Source organism: Zonotrichia leucophrys, chromosome 1A, assembly GCF_028769735.1.
Source record: "Zonotrichia leucophrys gambelii isolate GWCS_2022_RI chromosome 1A, RI_Zleu_2.0, whole genome shotgun sequence".
NCBI lineage: Eukaryota > Metazoa > Chordata > Aves > Passeriformes > Passerellidae > Zonotrichia > Zonotrichia leucophrys.
The window spans coordinates 36300903-36317031 of NC_088170.1; the positions used below are offsets into that span (position 1 = coordinate 36300903).

General features: G+C 49.0%; 2 protein-coding genes across 2 annotated transcripts in view; one reads left to right on the forward strand and one right to left on the reverse strand.

Moving 5' to 3' along the window:
- The window catches only part of GSG1 (germ cell associated 1), a 90566-nt gene that overhangs the window by 37180 nt on the left and 37257 nt on the right, over positions 1 to 16129 (reverse strand). The window lies entirely within an intron of this gene.
- On the forward strand, positions 379 to 15729 carry EMP1 (epithelial membrane protein 1). Its single transcript, XM_064731849.1, has 5 exons — positions 379 to 539; positions 11678 to 11795; positions 13102 to 13204; positions 13308 to 13448; positions 14045 to 15729. The coding sequence occupies exons 2-5, from the start codon at positions 11718 to 11720 to the stop codon at positions 14206 to 14208; spliced, it is 486 nt and encodes a 161-aa protein (XP_064587919.1). The 5' UTR covers positions 379 to 539; positions 11678 to 11717; the 3' UTR covers positions 14209 to 15729.

A 16129-nucleotide genomic window follows, 5' to 3' on the forward strand; every position in this document is an offset into this window, starting at 1 on the left:
GGGATACGGTGACTCACCCAGCCCCGGGATCCCCCCTGCCAACCCACTGTTTGTTTGAGTGATTTTATTGTTGAAGCCCTGTTGCCACATTTGTAGCTATACATATTTTTTTTTTTTTATGACAACCAGAAGTTCAGTTTTATAAACAGATGCTGTTGTGGGCCTCTCTTACTCAGCTGGATCAGCGTCAGCCGTTTTTCCAGGCTGCGGTCTCTGCGCTGCACACTGAGTCACAGGCAGCCCTGCACAGATTTCTTTGAATCGCTGGTTTCCTCCCAGAGACTCTTGACACCCTGCCAACAAAACAGGGCGTAGCTCATTAATTTTATTTTTTTTTTCCTTCTCTTTAAAGGCAGTCTGATTCATAGTAACTCCTTTAAAACAGAGTGGAAAGACACCACCCTCCCACACCACCGGAGGAAACTTAAACCACCAGCAGGTCACTCCCCTTCACTCCGGCTCTGCGCTCCGGGACACCGGCACTGCAGCCCAGCACGCTCCTTCTTCCACAGGTGCCAGCACCCACCCCAGCCCACACGGTAAGAGCTGTTCTTGAAAATCCTCACCAACTGTGCTCCCTCAGTGGCTGCTCTCCTCTCCTAACAGCACCAGTCTGCCTTTCTCCTCTGCCCCTTCACTTTTCTTCGTCTTGGCACTCAAACTGGCTGTGGCACACACCTTAATTTTCATCTTTTGCTTTGAAATCCAGCTGCCTTATGGGGCAAAGGGGCGCTGCAAAGCACCCTGGTTGCAGCCTCGGAGTGCTGGCAGCAGCAATGTTATTTTCACCTCCAGGACACGTGCAGCCAGGGTGCAGGCACGGGTACCCAACCTGGGCCAGCTCACGCTCAGGAGCTGCTCTGTGCTTTTGGAGTAGCATTGTTGACAAATGTGGAAAAATGCCTGCTTGGAATTAGGGCTGCAGGCTCAGTTTTTCTGGCGCTCAAATACTTCTGCTTGTCTCTCTCCCCTCCATAATTAGTTTGCCAAGCTCTAATTTAAAACAATAGCAATCATTCCAAGTGAAGACTGAGAGGCCCCAAAGCTGCAGACTGGAGTACAATGGAGACAATCTCTTTTTCCAGGGGTTCTGGCTCCTGAGGTCGAAGCCAAGCCCCAGTTCTGAGCAGAGCCACGTGAAGGGCAGAAATTTGTGTTACACCTTCTGTGGCAGGACAGCCACTGGAGTGGGGAGCATTGCGAGGCAAAGTGGGGAAGCATGTGGAATTGCTAGAGCACCACGGTCTGCTGGAAGGGTGTGTCAAGGAGCTAGAGACACTGATGGGAACTGTAGGGTTGCAGAGACTGCCAATTCTCCCTCTTCACCTGCCTTTTTTCTATGCAACCACCCCCTCTTTCTTTCCCTCCTCTTCTTCACCATTTCTCTTGTTTCGTCTGCCTGCTGCGGTTTGCATCCTGCGGTCAAATCCGAGCTATTTTTGAGGTCTGCGAAAGGGAGTGCAGCAAAGCCAGTTTGTTGGCACCACACTGGTTCCTGTTGCAGGAACTCAGCCCGCCCCTGCACAGTTTCAGGGGTTTGAAAGAGACTGAACAGTATTTAGCCCATAACAGCCAGGAATGGGTGGGGCTCAGGCTGGGACTGTGCATAATTACTATATGAATGAGCTAGAAGCTGAACTGACAGTAACTTTTTGGAAAAAGGATAGATTTTGTGAATTTTTAAGTCCGCTCTGGCCCTGCTGCTTGTAGCTCAGTCATGCAGTGGTGCCTTTTGACTAAGAAATAAATGTGTTTGGAGTGGTGGGGAAACTGACTGAGGCAGCGAGTGTTTCCAGGGCATCAGAAACTGGAATAGGAAGAAAGCATTTTTGGAAGTTGTCACTTAATAAGATTAACAACTAAATCATACTGATATTAAAAAAATGCTGTGGCCACAGAACAACTTTCACTCAGAAGCTTTGAATTCCTCAAGGCACCTTTGAGAGCAGATTTGCCCAGGAACTGCCCACTTGACATTTCTGGATGTAGTGGGATTCTTTTCTGAGCAAACACTTGAGGGAGGTGGGCATGAAGAGTGTGAAAACCTGGAGCCCATTAGCTACTCTTCCTATGATAACAGGGGTTTAAGCCAGCCAAATGCCTCCCCCTAGTCCACCTGGGGACTGTGAGCACTGAGACAGTGAGGGCTTGAAGGCAGCTTATTTCTATTTGCTCCTGTGGGGATTAGCATCAGAAAAGAATCAAAACTGAGGCACCTTACTAACTCTGCAGTGCCTGGAAGCAGCCCTTGAAATGCAGTGTGTTGGCGTGGCCCTGCAACCCACCCACACTGAGGAATTCCTGTCAGTAGGCTCCTGTGGAAGCTCCCCAGCTATGACTAACCACCCAGACATGTGACACACACGAGCCATTCATCCCGGCCACCCCTGCGTGAGCCGGGATCTCCACTGGGCACGTGCCATCCCCAGGGATACCCCTGACAGCCAGGGAGTCCAGCCACACCCAAGGACACATTAATGCAGGAGTGTCTGACCTGGGATCCTGTGGAGAAGCACCAAGTTTGGGAGTGGGTGCCTCAGCTGCAGGGCTGCTAGAGCTCCCCCAGTGAGACCCTGCTGCTGAGGACACAGAGCCCTGGGCCTGGAAAACCGGCCCTTCTGGCCTAGCCGGTGGTCTTTGAGTTTTGCAGTGTGGGAGCGGTGCAGTGCACACAGGAATTACTGTTTGGCGGTCTGGGGTGGAGCAGAGGTTGTATTTTGAAACAGTTCTGGGAGATTTGCTGATAATAGCCAGCATGTTTTTGGTAAAAGAGCCACCTCAGGGCCTTGCTTATAATGAGATTGAGGAGATTTGCTGCAAGCACTAATCCTTCTCTCTATTCGTCACCCTCCCAGCCTCAAGGTTCGCACACGGCACTCAGCCTGTGCCCTCTTCTGTTTCCTCAGAGCAAGCAAAAGCAGGAGGGAGCCTGCTTCCACAGCCCTGCCTGCTCCCATGGGCCTTCACAGGGCCCATAATCCCCAGCTGGCTGCTGGGACACCCTCCCGTGGCATGTTTCGCCTTGCTCAGCCCCAGGTCACTCAGTGCTCCCTTCACTGAGTGCTGCATGGATGGCAAAGGAGGAGACACCTGATGCTGGGCTGGAATTTGCCCTCAGATGCTCAAGTGCCCTGTAAGGCAGAAATAGCAATACTAGACCCCTTTGATCTCAACAGGTCCCTGTGCCTGTACCTTTCAACAGGGAAGTGACAGCACTATCACCCAGCACAACATAAGGCAGGCTGCAAGGCATGGCACTCCTAATTTTTTTTTCCTTCCTTCTGTTTTACCACAAAAAATTATTGAGCTAAAACTAAAAAACGAGGTTTATTTACCCTTCCTTCAAGGCAGGGAGCTGGTCTTCCACTCCTCTAAAAGGGAAGGTGAGGAAGGGGATTTCCAATCTTCACATCTGAAGATGGATGTTTAATGCTTCATTGGTCTTTTCTGCTGAGGCAAAGCAGCATTCACAGAAAAGGAGGTTCTTCTCTATTGCCCTGCCAGGATTGATAACTAACTCACAGTCATTTCAACAGTGGCTGTGAACAAATGTGCTGAAGCACATCTCAGTTATTCCTGTATTGATCCTCTGGCAGGGCCAGTCCACACCCAGTCATCCCACAGCATGACACAGGGTGAAGCAGCAGTTGCCTGCATGAACTGCCCAGAGGGAAATCTGGAGTGCCTCTTAAGCTGCTTTCTGCCATTACACTGCAGGGAGAGCAGCGAAGCAGCACATCTCGGGGCTGCCATCTGGAGCGTGATTTCTTCAAACCCTGCTGGGAGAGTTTTGGAAAGTACCTCTTTAGCTAGAACAGCTTGACAATGAACAAAGGAAACTCTGGCCAAATTTGCAGCTTCATGCATCCTTCTCCTCCTGAACTGTATTCAGGAGGGCAGAGAGTATATGGAAGGTGCTCTCTTGGCTAGACCAAATATAGCCCATGCCTTGTCTTAGAAGGGAGGGACAGGTTAGGACAGCTCAGCTCCAGAACCCACATTGCCCAAGGGAGTGACAAGTTTGCCAAGATCATAATTGAGATCTATCCCCTTTACCCTGTGAAAACAAGTCTGCAGCAGAGGCATGGGGAGACACCCATGAGGAGAGCCCAGGGACAGATCTGGGCTGGGTCATCCCCAGTCCTGCAGGAAATGCACTGAACCCTGAGCACTGGGGTGGCTCACACAGGTGAACAGTGACTCATGCTAAAGGCTTAGCCCTTGTGATGTGAGGCCACCTGGCAATATGTTTTTGTATTTGAGGAAATCCAGGGTGAGGACCTTTGTTGTCCTTTTGCCCTCACAGGGCAGAGTCTGCTGAAGGAGGGGAGTTGTGAAAGCGACCTCCATGACTGGGTCCATTGTCCACATTCTTCTCATTCCAGAGAGATATCTTCCCTGTATTGGCTCCAGTAAGCCTCTGGGAAGGATAGTGAGAGCCTTTGGAACAAGAGGGGAGCTACACAATGCTCAGAGCCTGGAGCAGGCTGGTCAGAGGGTTGCTGAAGAGCAGCTGCAGGAATGTAGGCCCCTGCTGAAGGAGAGCTGGGCACATCCCTGGCTGTGGCAGCCTGGGCAGCAGAGCCAGCCTGCCTGTGAGCTGTGGGCTGTGGGCCGGCCTCTAGGGCCTGCAGCTGGGCCAGCAGCTGTGCCCTCAGCAGGGGAGCTCCTGATGCCTCCCGAGCCAGGTGGAACATGAACCAGCTTATATCTTACTGATCACAGGTGTGAGGAGCCCTCTGAGAGCCAGATGGGGTATTTTACACCATGGCCACCCTCACCCCACCCTGCAGAGAGCACTGACCAGCTCCAGGCTGCACAGCCTCCTCCTGCGTCTGCTTTATACACATGCTCGCTCCCCCCAGTTCATCTCTTGTGTACTTTGGTTGAAAGAAGGAGCTTTCACACAATTTTGTATTTGAATCCTGCACAGTCTTTTCCAAGATGGCTTGCAGGAGCAAAGGCACCCTGAAAGCAAACTGACCCAAAAGCTCAGACTCTTTAGATGCCCCAGTCACGCTTTCCTCAGCGTCTCATGGGCTGTGCTTGCATGTTCAGAGGTTTTGCAGTTTTGAGGGACAGACACACTGTAAGATGCAACTTCTTTTTTAGAGTTACCCTCCTTTGGAAAAGAAAAAAGGGAATATCTACACAAGACTGTCTGTGCAAATCACAGGACTGCAGTTTTAATCCAAGAATGCAGTCAAAAGCACAGCTGATGTGGGCTTCACAGTCCTTCAAAGAGGAGAAGCAGGAAGTCCCACCACAAGTGATCTGTGTACTTTGCTCATACCTCTCTGTAACCTGAGCTTTCCTGTCAGAGCTGTCAGAGAGTTTCTCCCATGTGGGCACTGCCAGTGTGGCACAGGTAGATGACCCGTGCACCCATAAGGAAGCTGTGCACACACAGACAGACAGACACACAGACAGAGTTCACAGGGATCCCACAGATGCACACCCCCAGTCATGGGGGGAGCCACACAGAGCTGCAGATGCACACACACAGCACCTCAACACCCAGACTGTCAGTCCTCCCACAAATGTTTCTCCTGTATCTCAGAATCTTGCTGGAGCTCCTGCCAGCATTCAGGGGTCTAATTAACCCACCCAGGGAGCACCCAGCGCTCTGAGGGGTGAGAGTGCTCTGCATGGCGCCTCTGGGGGAGCAGAGGAACCCTTCTGTGCCTCCCTTAGCTCCGGGGTTCCCTTCCCCACCCTCCCTCTACTCACTGCCCTTCAGTCCCAGCCCTTCCCTGGCGTGCCTGGGGTGAGGAGTGACAGTGTTTTCCTCCAGCAGCGCTGCTGGCTGCCCGCCAGGCCCCAGGCAGCTGTCTCTTCCCTTTCCCACTACCAAGCCAGCACTGGAGTTTCAGTTGATGTTGTCACATGGCTGAGCACTCGAGGGTGGTTTCTTCTGGAGAAAATGCCAATTTCTCACTGTCTGCCCGAGCAATTCTGATATTTCCCCACTCTTATATGAATCATGAGCATGAGAGCTGGAAAACCCTTATGTGTCATCTTTTGTGACTCCCCTCTGCATCTCTCAGTGAGTGGAGGTTCATTACCAAGGGTGGATTCTTGAGGAATTTGTCAGATCCCATAAGAAATTTTTCACATGCTGGTGTTTCATCCCTCCCTTGGGAAGGCAATTCCACTGATCTCTTGAAGAGGGAATGGAATTGATCCATTCCACCAGGAAATGCTTCACACGAACCAGACAAAATCTTCCATTTACTGTAACTTATTTTCAGCTGTAGCCCCTCAGGCTGGGCTGCACTTTCCTTTTGTCTGACATTAACCTGGTGGTTTTACAGCCTTGCTGTGCCCATGTGGTCACCACAGCCAGTTCCCATTTGTAGGTGAGATCTCAGTGCCATGAGCCAGAGGCTCCAAGGTCTCCGTGTGCCCACGCACGCCTCCTGCCCAGCCCTTCTCCCACACACAGAGTGAAATCTCTTTCCAGAGGCACCAACCTACTCATCAACATGTCTATAAAAAGCATCTGACTTGTAAATTGAGTCAGGCTGGTCTGTCAAAACTAGGCTGTCAACAGCAGTGCTGACATACAGTCGTTTGTAAAAGTCTGGAGTCAGCAAGGACTCTGGATTCATCAGGATCTGAAGCAAGAGACAGAGCAAAAGGTGGAAACAAAGTTCCCTGTTGTTTAAAGTTGTTGTGAGCTTTCTAGTAACGTCGTGACATGTCCAAAGTCATCATGCCACTGAAATATCAGAGAGGTATTCACATCTTTGCATCCTGTGAAATGGCTCTGGGCACAATGAGGATTGGTTCTTATAGCCCACACAAGGACAAGGTGTGCAGTTGTAGCAGGGCTAAGATGCAGTCATGGTCTCAGATCAGTAAAAAGGCATGTGTACAAATTCTGCAGAAGGTTTTAGACCACACTGAGGTTTCCCTTACTGGTAGCAACATGGCAGCATTGCTATTTGTGGGTTGGCTTTGCACTGAGGAATGCACTGCTAACAGAGGTGGAAGCTTGTGGCTGTCTCAAACAATACCAGACAGTTTTTACTTCCTGTCCATTACTGTCCAGTTTTATCCTTCATTTCCAAGTGGCCTTGGCCCTGATTTGAACCACCAGTATTCCTGCTGTAACTCTGTGCCCCTCAGACAGTGGCCAAGTTCATATGCTTTCTCTAAATATTGGACCTCCTGCTGTCCCCATCAGAGACTGGGAGAGTCAGACCATGAGCCTGACTTACTACTGCCTTCCTTACATTCTGTAGGGGCAGCTGGGAAAGGCAGAATTTCTTTTGAGTTAGTTGTTTTCAATCTGTGGAGATTTTTGTTGACATTCTAACTAAAGGCATTTGTTTTTTCCCCAAAAAGCCATCTTTCCATTGTTGAGAAATCTAATGTATCGAACTAAAGGGTCCTCAGCTGAAAAATTCACTTTGAAAGGCGTCAGAGGTCACCAGTGCGCACAGGCAGTGCATTTTAGATGTCTTTTTCTCCCTGGAAACTCTAGGGAGCTACAGGATATTGACTGGGTTCTCACCTCAGCCAGCTTCTCTCACAGTACACCTCACCAACTCAGCCTGGGAGAGGCAGTCCCAAGCAGTTCAGAGAGGAGGATGGAAATGGAAGTCAGACGAGCTACATCCATTAAGGAATACTTGAGATCTGAAATGTTTCAAATTTACTTGAGAGTGCCCTGATTTTTCACCCGAAACAACCCCACTGTTCCAGCAGAAACATCCTGTACACTTACCCCACTTACCATTGCAGTCCTTTCCCTGCAATGCACTTTCTGTCACAAGCAAAGGACCTCTCCCTAATCTGGCTTACCCTCTTGAGTAACTCCCTCCCTATATTTGAGGAGCTATACCACTGGCCTTTATCATATCTCCAAGTGGCACTACACATTCCATCCTGATCCTTTGCTGGATGCAAACCAGGGGCAAGGACTCACTTCTCTGTATTTCCCTCAGGCAGAAGGTCCAAAACACTTAAGTAGACAGAAGGGTGATTCTGGTGGCAACAATCTACCTGCATGAGAAGGCTTTGTCTTAGTTTTAGGCATTAGATTGTACCAGCCTGCTTGAGCTGGATCTGGGGTGCAGCAGAGCTGTGTGTTGTTCCCCAACATCTGTACTCCTGCATGGTCAGAAATAATCTGTACACAGCTAAGAGTCTGTCATGCTTACCTGCAGGGTTTTTGTGCTGAAGGCTTCTATGGTGATTCTTATTCATGCTTACTGTTGGTGTGGCTTGTTATTTCTCTTCATCCATCACCCCATGAAAAGGAAAGTCCACTGTTATCAGCACAAGATCTTCCCTTGACTCATGCAGGCTGTTCAGCATATGCATGACTTTCCCTTCCCCACCAGCCTGCCCTGCCTCAGTAGTCCTTCTACTGTTATGTCTCATTACTTTTTTTCTTGGCTTAATTGGGGTCTCTCCTCTGAAGGATGCTTGGGGAAGACTCACAAATTGTTTGCTTGACTGGTTCTTGAGAAGCAGTCCTAAAACTGACAGCGTCCTGAGCGCTTAATCTTTCAGGGTTAAGTTATTGTGGGGTTTGAGAGCTTTGGGGTGAGTCAGTGGAAAAAGCTGGCAGCTCTAGGAAGGCTAAGACTGACTCATAGCCCAGGAAGAGCCTGAGGAACTCCAAATGCAGCTGCAGTTTAGGTAGGGGAATGGAAGAAAGGCATTTGCATGCAATTTTGTCCTATTGCTCCAGCAATGTGACCCCACCCTGTAGCGGAGAAAGATGTCTCACCCTTAACAAATGGAAAAGGTATCCTGTCAGTCCCTGATGCTCTGCCAGTTTCTCTGTCTAATGGGAGGAAATGTCCACGCCACAGTATCAGAGGCAGAAGTGAATCTATTTCAGTGCCATTCCTTCACCCATGGCTCCTCTGGGATTGTTCTCTCGTGTTTTATTTAACAGGCAGAGAGAGATGAAGAAAAGGGAAAGCAAATGAATACAGGGGGAGGCTTGTGCTTTAACTCACAAAGAATCAAAACTGAGCTGTGAGCACACATCCCCTGGGGGAGTTTGCGTTTGATAGCGTGTGTATTCAGGGAGAGGTGCTGACGTTCTCAGGAAGTAGGTGCACTGAAAGCACCTGAACTAACACTGCTCTCCTGCAGTGCTAAAATAGGCAGAAAAAGCAAAGGGAATAAAGGATTTCAGTTTTTTTCTTAGCGTATTGGTCAAAGTCCTGGGCGTGGGGTCATGATTTTGGGTTTTTTTTTTTACATTGTAAAGTAACATTTTATCCCTCATTTTCATTTCTGAATGCAAACAAAAGATGCATTCAAAAGGACTGTTCTAGTCCTTAGGATGTCATGAAAGTAGGTTTTTAATCTTTCAAGTAGAAAGCTTTGTTTGAAGCTTCCTAAAAAATAATAAGAAAAAAAAAAACAAAACAAAATGCTGAATGAGATTTTAAAGAGGCCATGGAAAAATACATCCATTTAAGAAAGAAGAAAGTTTAGCCACTGTTTAGTAAAGGCAAATTTCAGAGCAGGCAAATTTGTCAGTTTGGTTTATGTTAGTCAGCATAAACCAGGGCTGTTCCCACCTGGCGCATCCCTATAGTGTCAAGAGCACTTGTTAAAGTTTGTGTAAGAGCCAAGGTAACAAAAAGAAAAAAAAAAGAAAAATAAAGGGAAGTAGTCAAAGGGACAGAAAGATTTGACTCAAGAATTTGCTGCAGATTTGTCACTTAGTCATGGCAACAGCAATCGTTTCTGGTTTGAGTTGCAGTGGTGATATCTGTATCAGTTGCCATCCAGCATTTTGAAACTCTCGTTCCTTTTACAATGGAAAGGTGTTTAACTCTTAGGTTAAGTGTGTTCATGTGGTAGCCTGCATATACTGTTGAGAACCTGAATTTTAGCAGTGCTGAAATCATAAGTGTCTGTCACTACAGTCAGAGTACAAGTCCTAAGAAGGCTGTGCTTTCCCCAGGATCATCACTAAGGGAGGCACTGTGACAAGAGAGGTCGCAGTGACCAGGCCATCCAGCCAAACCAAGCTCTAGAGCACGAGTTTGCCAAGACACCCCAAAGCAGACAAGCAAAACTGGCCCACATTCAGCAAGTCAGGGATTAACATCTCCAGAGAGTTCTCCAGGTGAAGGGAACCTTAGAGTAGACAAGATTTGCTGAGGAGAATGGACTAGTCACCCAGCCTAATCTGTCTCACTAAAGAGTAGCCTTGTTTGGGTGGGAGCAGTGACCTAACAGAACTGGTTCCTTGAGATCCTAAACTCAAGGAATTCTTCCTGGTCCCCAGCTAATGCTGAACTGATCAAAGTGCCACTGATGGAGAAGCCCTGCCTACCCACTGTGGTTTGGAAATGGTAACGAAGCAGTGCCAGGAACAGCTGCAGCCTTTTACAGGAATACCCTCCCACTCGTGGCCACAGTGAGAGGAAAGACAGTAGTGGAGTAGGTGGAGTCATCAAGTGAAAAAGACACATGAATGGGACTGTACAAAGCCTTTTGTCACAGTTTGTGTGAAGGACATCATAAAGTATGTGTGTTGTTTCATGACAGTGTTGCCACACCCTGTACAAATGGTGACAGCATCAGATCCTACCTGAGTCACCTGGACCAAAATAACTTGACAGCTAACATTAATCACATGCTTGATACTGCTCTTCAGTACCAGCACTTCTGAGGGAAAGAGCAGCACAGCCTGTCAAACTTTCTAGGAAGTTTACTGGCCACAGAGTGGATTCAAAATGCTTCTGACTGAAATACACTCATTTGATTTGTGTCAATTGTCTGTGCTCATTCTCACAGCTTAGATTTGTGCCTTGTATTTCACGTTTTTCAGGTGAGAAGCCATCAGTCTTGACAAACCACATCATACAAGCTTTCTAAAGCACATTCCCCTCTCTCTTTCCAATCACATGTTCATCAATGACAGGAAGTCTTAAAAAAAGTAAAAGTTTGCAGGGTACAGAGGCAAAAATAACCAAAACAAACCAAAGACGAATTTGCATTACAGGAGAACCTTACTGTTTTAATAAAGTGACCTGCATGCCTCAAGCTTTAAAATAGAAACAGGCAGTTTTCGTTGCAAACCTGGGCATCTTCCCCAGCTCCAGAAAACCTCATGGCATTTCTGTACTATCCCCTTCACTTAAAGGAGTGGTTTGTGGAGTAGTGGCCACCCCTCTGGCTCACTCTCCACAGCTACTCCACAGCTGAGGCACCAAGGAGCCCACAGTCTCCCATTCCATACCGTTTGTCTGTGACCCAGGCCAGTGGGAAGAGGCTGAGACACCAGAGGAGAACAGGAAGAGAAGAATCTTTCCTGACCTCTGTGAATCCCAGGGCAAAACCTCCTCTTCCTAGAATATATGCCTGGAGTATGGCATTTTTACTTTACATTAACACACATGAATGTAAGCAACCTGTGTATATATTCAGGCTATTTTTTACATGCCCCCAGGTTATCTACCTATGCTCCACATCTCCTCCCATATTGGCTCCTTAATCTGTGGGCTCTATTTAACTTCTTGAGCAGATTTTGACAAAGTTTCTAGTGTTTTTTTTTTTTTTTTGGTGATTCCACATTTCCAGAGTGAACCTAAGATCAGCCTGGGTTTTTGCACGTAAACAAATCTTATGGCAATGCTGTTCTTTGACTCAGTTCTTCCCTTCACATCCTCCCTCTGCTCTTGTTCTCCCTCAGAGCTCTCTGTGTCGGTGACACCACCTAGAAGAGACCCAAGATGTTGGTTCTGCTGGCTGGTATCTTTGTGGTCCACATCGCCACTGTCATCATGCTCTTTGTCTCCACCATTGCCAACGTAAGTGGGCTGCCCTGGACGAGGCATGGCTGTCACCTCCCGCAGACAGCCGGCCTTAGACACGGCTGGCCGGCAGATCGGGGGTGGGTGCTCAGGTGAGGGTGAGGAACATCCACTCACAGCCATGGGGAGAGAGGAAGCAGCAATCGGTGGCTCAGGGAGCAGGAAGGCAGCCGGGATGGTGCAGGAGGCAGTTTCTGTCTGTCACCTCCCGGGCCCCCGAGCCCGCAGCACATCAACCAACCCTCCATGGGGCTCAGCAGTGCCAGCCCTGGTGCGGCACTGTTCCCCCAGCTGGGGCCAGGCTGTTCCCACCTGGCGCATCCAGAAGTGCCGGCACTGTTCCCTGACTGGGGCCAGGCTATTCCCACCTGGCGCATCCAGCAGTGCCGGCACTGTTCCCCCGGCCGGGGCTGTTCCCACCTGGCGCATCCAGCAGTGCCGGCACTGTTCCCCCGGCCGGGGCCAGGCTGCTCCCACCTGGCGCATCCCGCAGTGCCGGCACTGTTCCCCGGCCGGGGCTGCTCCCACCTGGCGCATCCAGCAGTGCCGGCACTGTTCCCCGGCCGGGGCTGCTCCCACCTGGCGCATCCAGCAGTGCCGGCACTGTTCCCCGGCCGGGGCTGCTCCCACCTGGCGCATCCAGCAGTGCCGGCACTGTTCCCCCGGCCGGGGCCAGGCTGCTCCCACCTGGCGCATCCCGCAGTGCCGGCACTGTTCCCCGGCCGGGGCCAGGCTGCTCCCACCTGGCGCATCCAGCAATGCCGGCACTGTTCCCCGGCCGGGGCTGTTCCCACCTGGCGCATCCAGCAGTGCCGGCACTGTTCCCCGGCCGGGGCTGCTCCCACCTGGCGCATCCAGCAGTGCCGGTACTGTTCCCCGGCCGGGGCCAGGCTGTTCCCACCTGGCGCATCCAGCAGTGCCGGCACTGTTCCCCAGCCGGGGCCCATCCCACGCCGAGGGGCACGGTCGGCCCACGGGAACTCTGTGCCCAGGGGAACCCCTGGTGGCGCTGCCCGTGCCCCCCGCCAGCCGTCGGAGCGCATTTTGGAGTCCACTCGCACCCGCCTCGCAAAGGAGGAGCGTCAGGATGACATGGGGGATTTCTCCACAATGATTGGAACAGACCTCACGGTGTTTTACCCAGACCAAATGACTCCTGGCACTGGAAGCCAGTGTCCCACCTGTCCGGGGCCGACGTTTCTGGGCAGTTGGGATACTCGTGCTTGCTTCACGGTTTAGTCTGACAGAAGAGCAAAGAAGCTTTCCTGCCCCAAGACACAACCTCTGTTCTCTCCTGTTTCAGGTTTGGATGGTGGGTTCTTCCAGCTATGCAACAATCTCGACAGGACTGTGGCTGCTGTGCAACAGGACCTGCACTGAGCTGCCAGTCAGCAGTCAGGATGAGGGTAAGTTACAGCGCATTTCTGTCGTGGTGAATCACAGGACATTGATGAGCACTGCCGAGACCGAGTCCTGACCTTCTCCAATCCATTCTCTGTGTTTTGACAGCTTCCCTCAAAGCCGTGCAAGCCTTTATGATCCTCTCGATCATTTTCTCCGTTGTGGCACTCGTCCTGTTCATTGTCCAGCTGTTCACCCTGGAAAAAGGCAAACGTTTCTACATGACTGGAGCCGTCATGCTGGTTTGCTGTGAGTATGCACCTGCACACGGTGCCTTGGCTCCCTGGGTGTCGCACTGCCTCTGTGAACACAAGTAGCCACGTACAGTCACCAGGGGAGGTTGTCAGCCAGTAAATGTTTCCAGTGGCCCAATTTTTGTTACAAAACAAAGCACCGGGGAATGGGAAAGTGTTGAGTTGGGATTTTTTTGGCTGTATATAATGAAAGTATTTCCAGATTTTCATTAGGAAATCCCAGTGGGTTTTGCAAAAGACCATTGAAAGACAACAAAAAGGATTCAAGTGTTTTGGGGAGCAGGGGAATAAACAGTTAGCTACTGCACTTGGGATTCAATACGTAGCACCAAACTGTCGTCAGATCTTATTACTGATTTTCTGCTAACAAAGGTTTATTCCTCATGGCACCCACTAAACAAGCCCCAAGTGTCTTATGTCATCACAGCTGCAAAAGAAATCCTCCACAAATAAGCCTAATGGGCAGCAGCTCCTCTCATATGGCACAAGACGTGCATTACAATCTCAGGGGATAGCAGCACTTCAGAAGTGCTGCGGCAATACTGGTTTCTGTGCATTTTCCAACTCTCTTTTCCCTCTTCCTTCCCACAGGGATGTGCATTCTGATTGCAGTCTCCATTTACACAGCTCGGTTCACAAGCACAGTGGCGTTCGCCACAAATCCTCACCATGGCTATTGCTTCATATTGGCCTGGATCTGCTTCTGCTTCAGTTTCATCATCGGCGTCCTCTACCTTGTTCTTAGGAAAAAATAAGGCTGATGGGAGTCCAGGGGAGAGGGTTGGCTACTGGGAGTGGGGAAGAATTACTCTGCTGAGAGAACTGTTGGGCCAATAGACAAAAACAGCCACCATCATCACCATTGCCACCGCAGAAAAATCACTAACAAAGCTAGAATCCTCAGAACCTCCTTCATCAAAGAGAGGGAGAAACAACTCCTACTGATCTAGCACTTCTGGGGCTAGAAATCTGCAAGGGACCCAGACAGCTCTTCTCCTTTTCTGCAACATTGTGCCATACCTTCACAAAGCTTCAAGCTCAGCAGTGATGATTAAAGGGCACCACATAAACAAGGGCTATATCTTTTTCTCTTCCTAGAGCCCTTCTCACTTACATTTGAGTGTGCCTTGTGGGTTGGGCAAGTGAGGATTATGACCCCTTTATTTGCCCATTGATACAAATGGAATGGGCCTTTTGTTACATTTTTTAATATATATATATATGCACATAAAAGAACGCTAAAGACATTAAATTGAGGAAAAAACAATAGAAATTGGATTAATTTTGTATTAAAATATCTACAAAAAAAAGGCAGCAAATTTTTTTGCTGTTCTGTTTTCTATTTGATATTCCCATGATTGAATAAGATACAAGTAGGAATGGCAAATATACAGGCATGGATGATGGAGAGAGAGAGAGAGAGAGAGAGAGAGAATAGAGGTAAAGATATACAGAGGTTCTTAATTACAGAGGGTGCAGTTGCTCAGTGGTACATATGCAAGGAGGGAACCACCTGGATGTGTGTCCATAATCTTCTGTTCACCTCCAGAACATGGTAACAGCACTGCTGCATCGCAGATCCTTACTGAGACAAGTTCTTATGTGTAGGCAGGGCTTTTTTCCTATATCATCACCTGGTATATGATATTAATTGAGTGCCCCACCTTGTGACAAAGCTCACCTGAAAAGCAGATAATGGTTAGCAGAGGAAAGTTATTCCCTAATGAGACACTAGGAGAGAGGAAGAAGGGCTTGTGAGTTTTGCTCCTTGCTGCACAACATTAGGCCAGCCACTTAACCCGGTGCTTTTCATCTGCCAAATCCTTCCATAAAAACTAGCTACCTCCCAGGGTTGCTGAGAGATTCTGAGTCCACTCTGTAACACAAGGTCCCCATGTGAAAGGCTGGCATAGGAAAGTAAGGCACTGGTACTGCTGCAACCCACAAATTTCTGTTAGTTTGAAGAATCTCAGTCACCACAAGAGGCGTTTGCAAGAGACTAGGTCAAAATTTCCTGTGACTCCATTCACATCTAAAAGGTAGAGAATATAAAAACCATGTTAGTACAGATTGTGCATGGATGCTATTTACCTCTCTCTCTCTTTCTGTTACATTTTCTTCTTACGTAGACTTTATCAATTTGGTGGATATATTCTAGTACTGTATGTTGGTGTTTCATTAACAAAGGTTATTTCATATATAGTCATTGTAAATATTTTGAAATGCATATTTTTAACTTTGTGGGTATAAAAATAAAATCTGATTCCCTTTCTAATAAAGAGTTTTGCTCTGTTTTGTTTTTCTTTTTCCCCATTAGTGTTTCAGATATTTGTTAGCAGAAGTACTTGCTGTTCTTACTGAATCTCAGCCCAGCCCTTTCAGACAATGCAGAACTACCATGTTCTCTTGCATACCAGTGGATGAGATTTCCTGTTCTGGAGGGAAGGAGGAAGCAGAAGAGCTCCCAGAGCTCCAGTTTCAGGCTGCCTGCAAGCTCAGGCAGACAGTGTGAGCGGTGGTATCACTCAGTCTCAGTGCCAGGCTTTGCCTCACACCCAGGAAAGCTGGAATCATTACTTTCTCACCCTGGCAGAGTCTCATCTGTCCTAAAGCAAAATCACCAAGGTGTTTGCCTGGGTCTCACGAGTTGATGTTGCCTCTCCAGCGTTGTCTGGC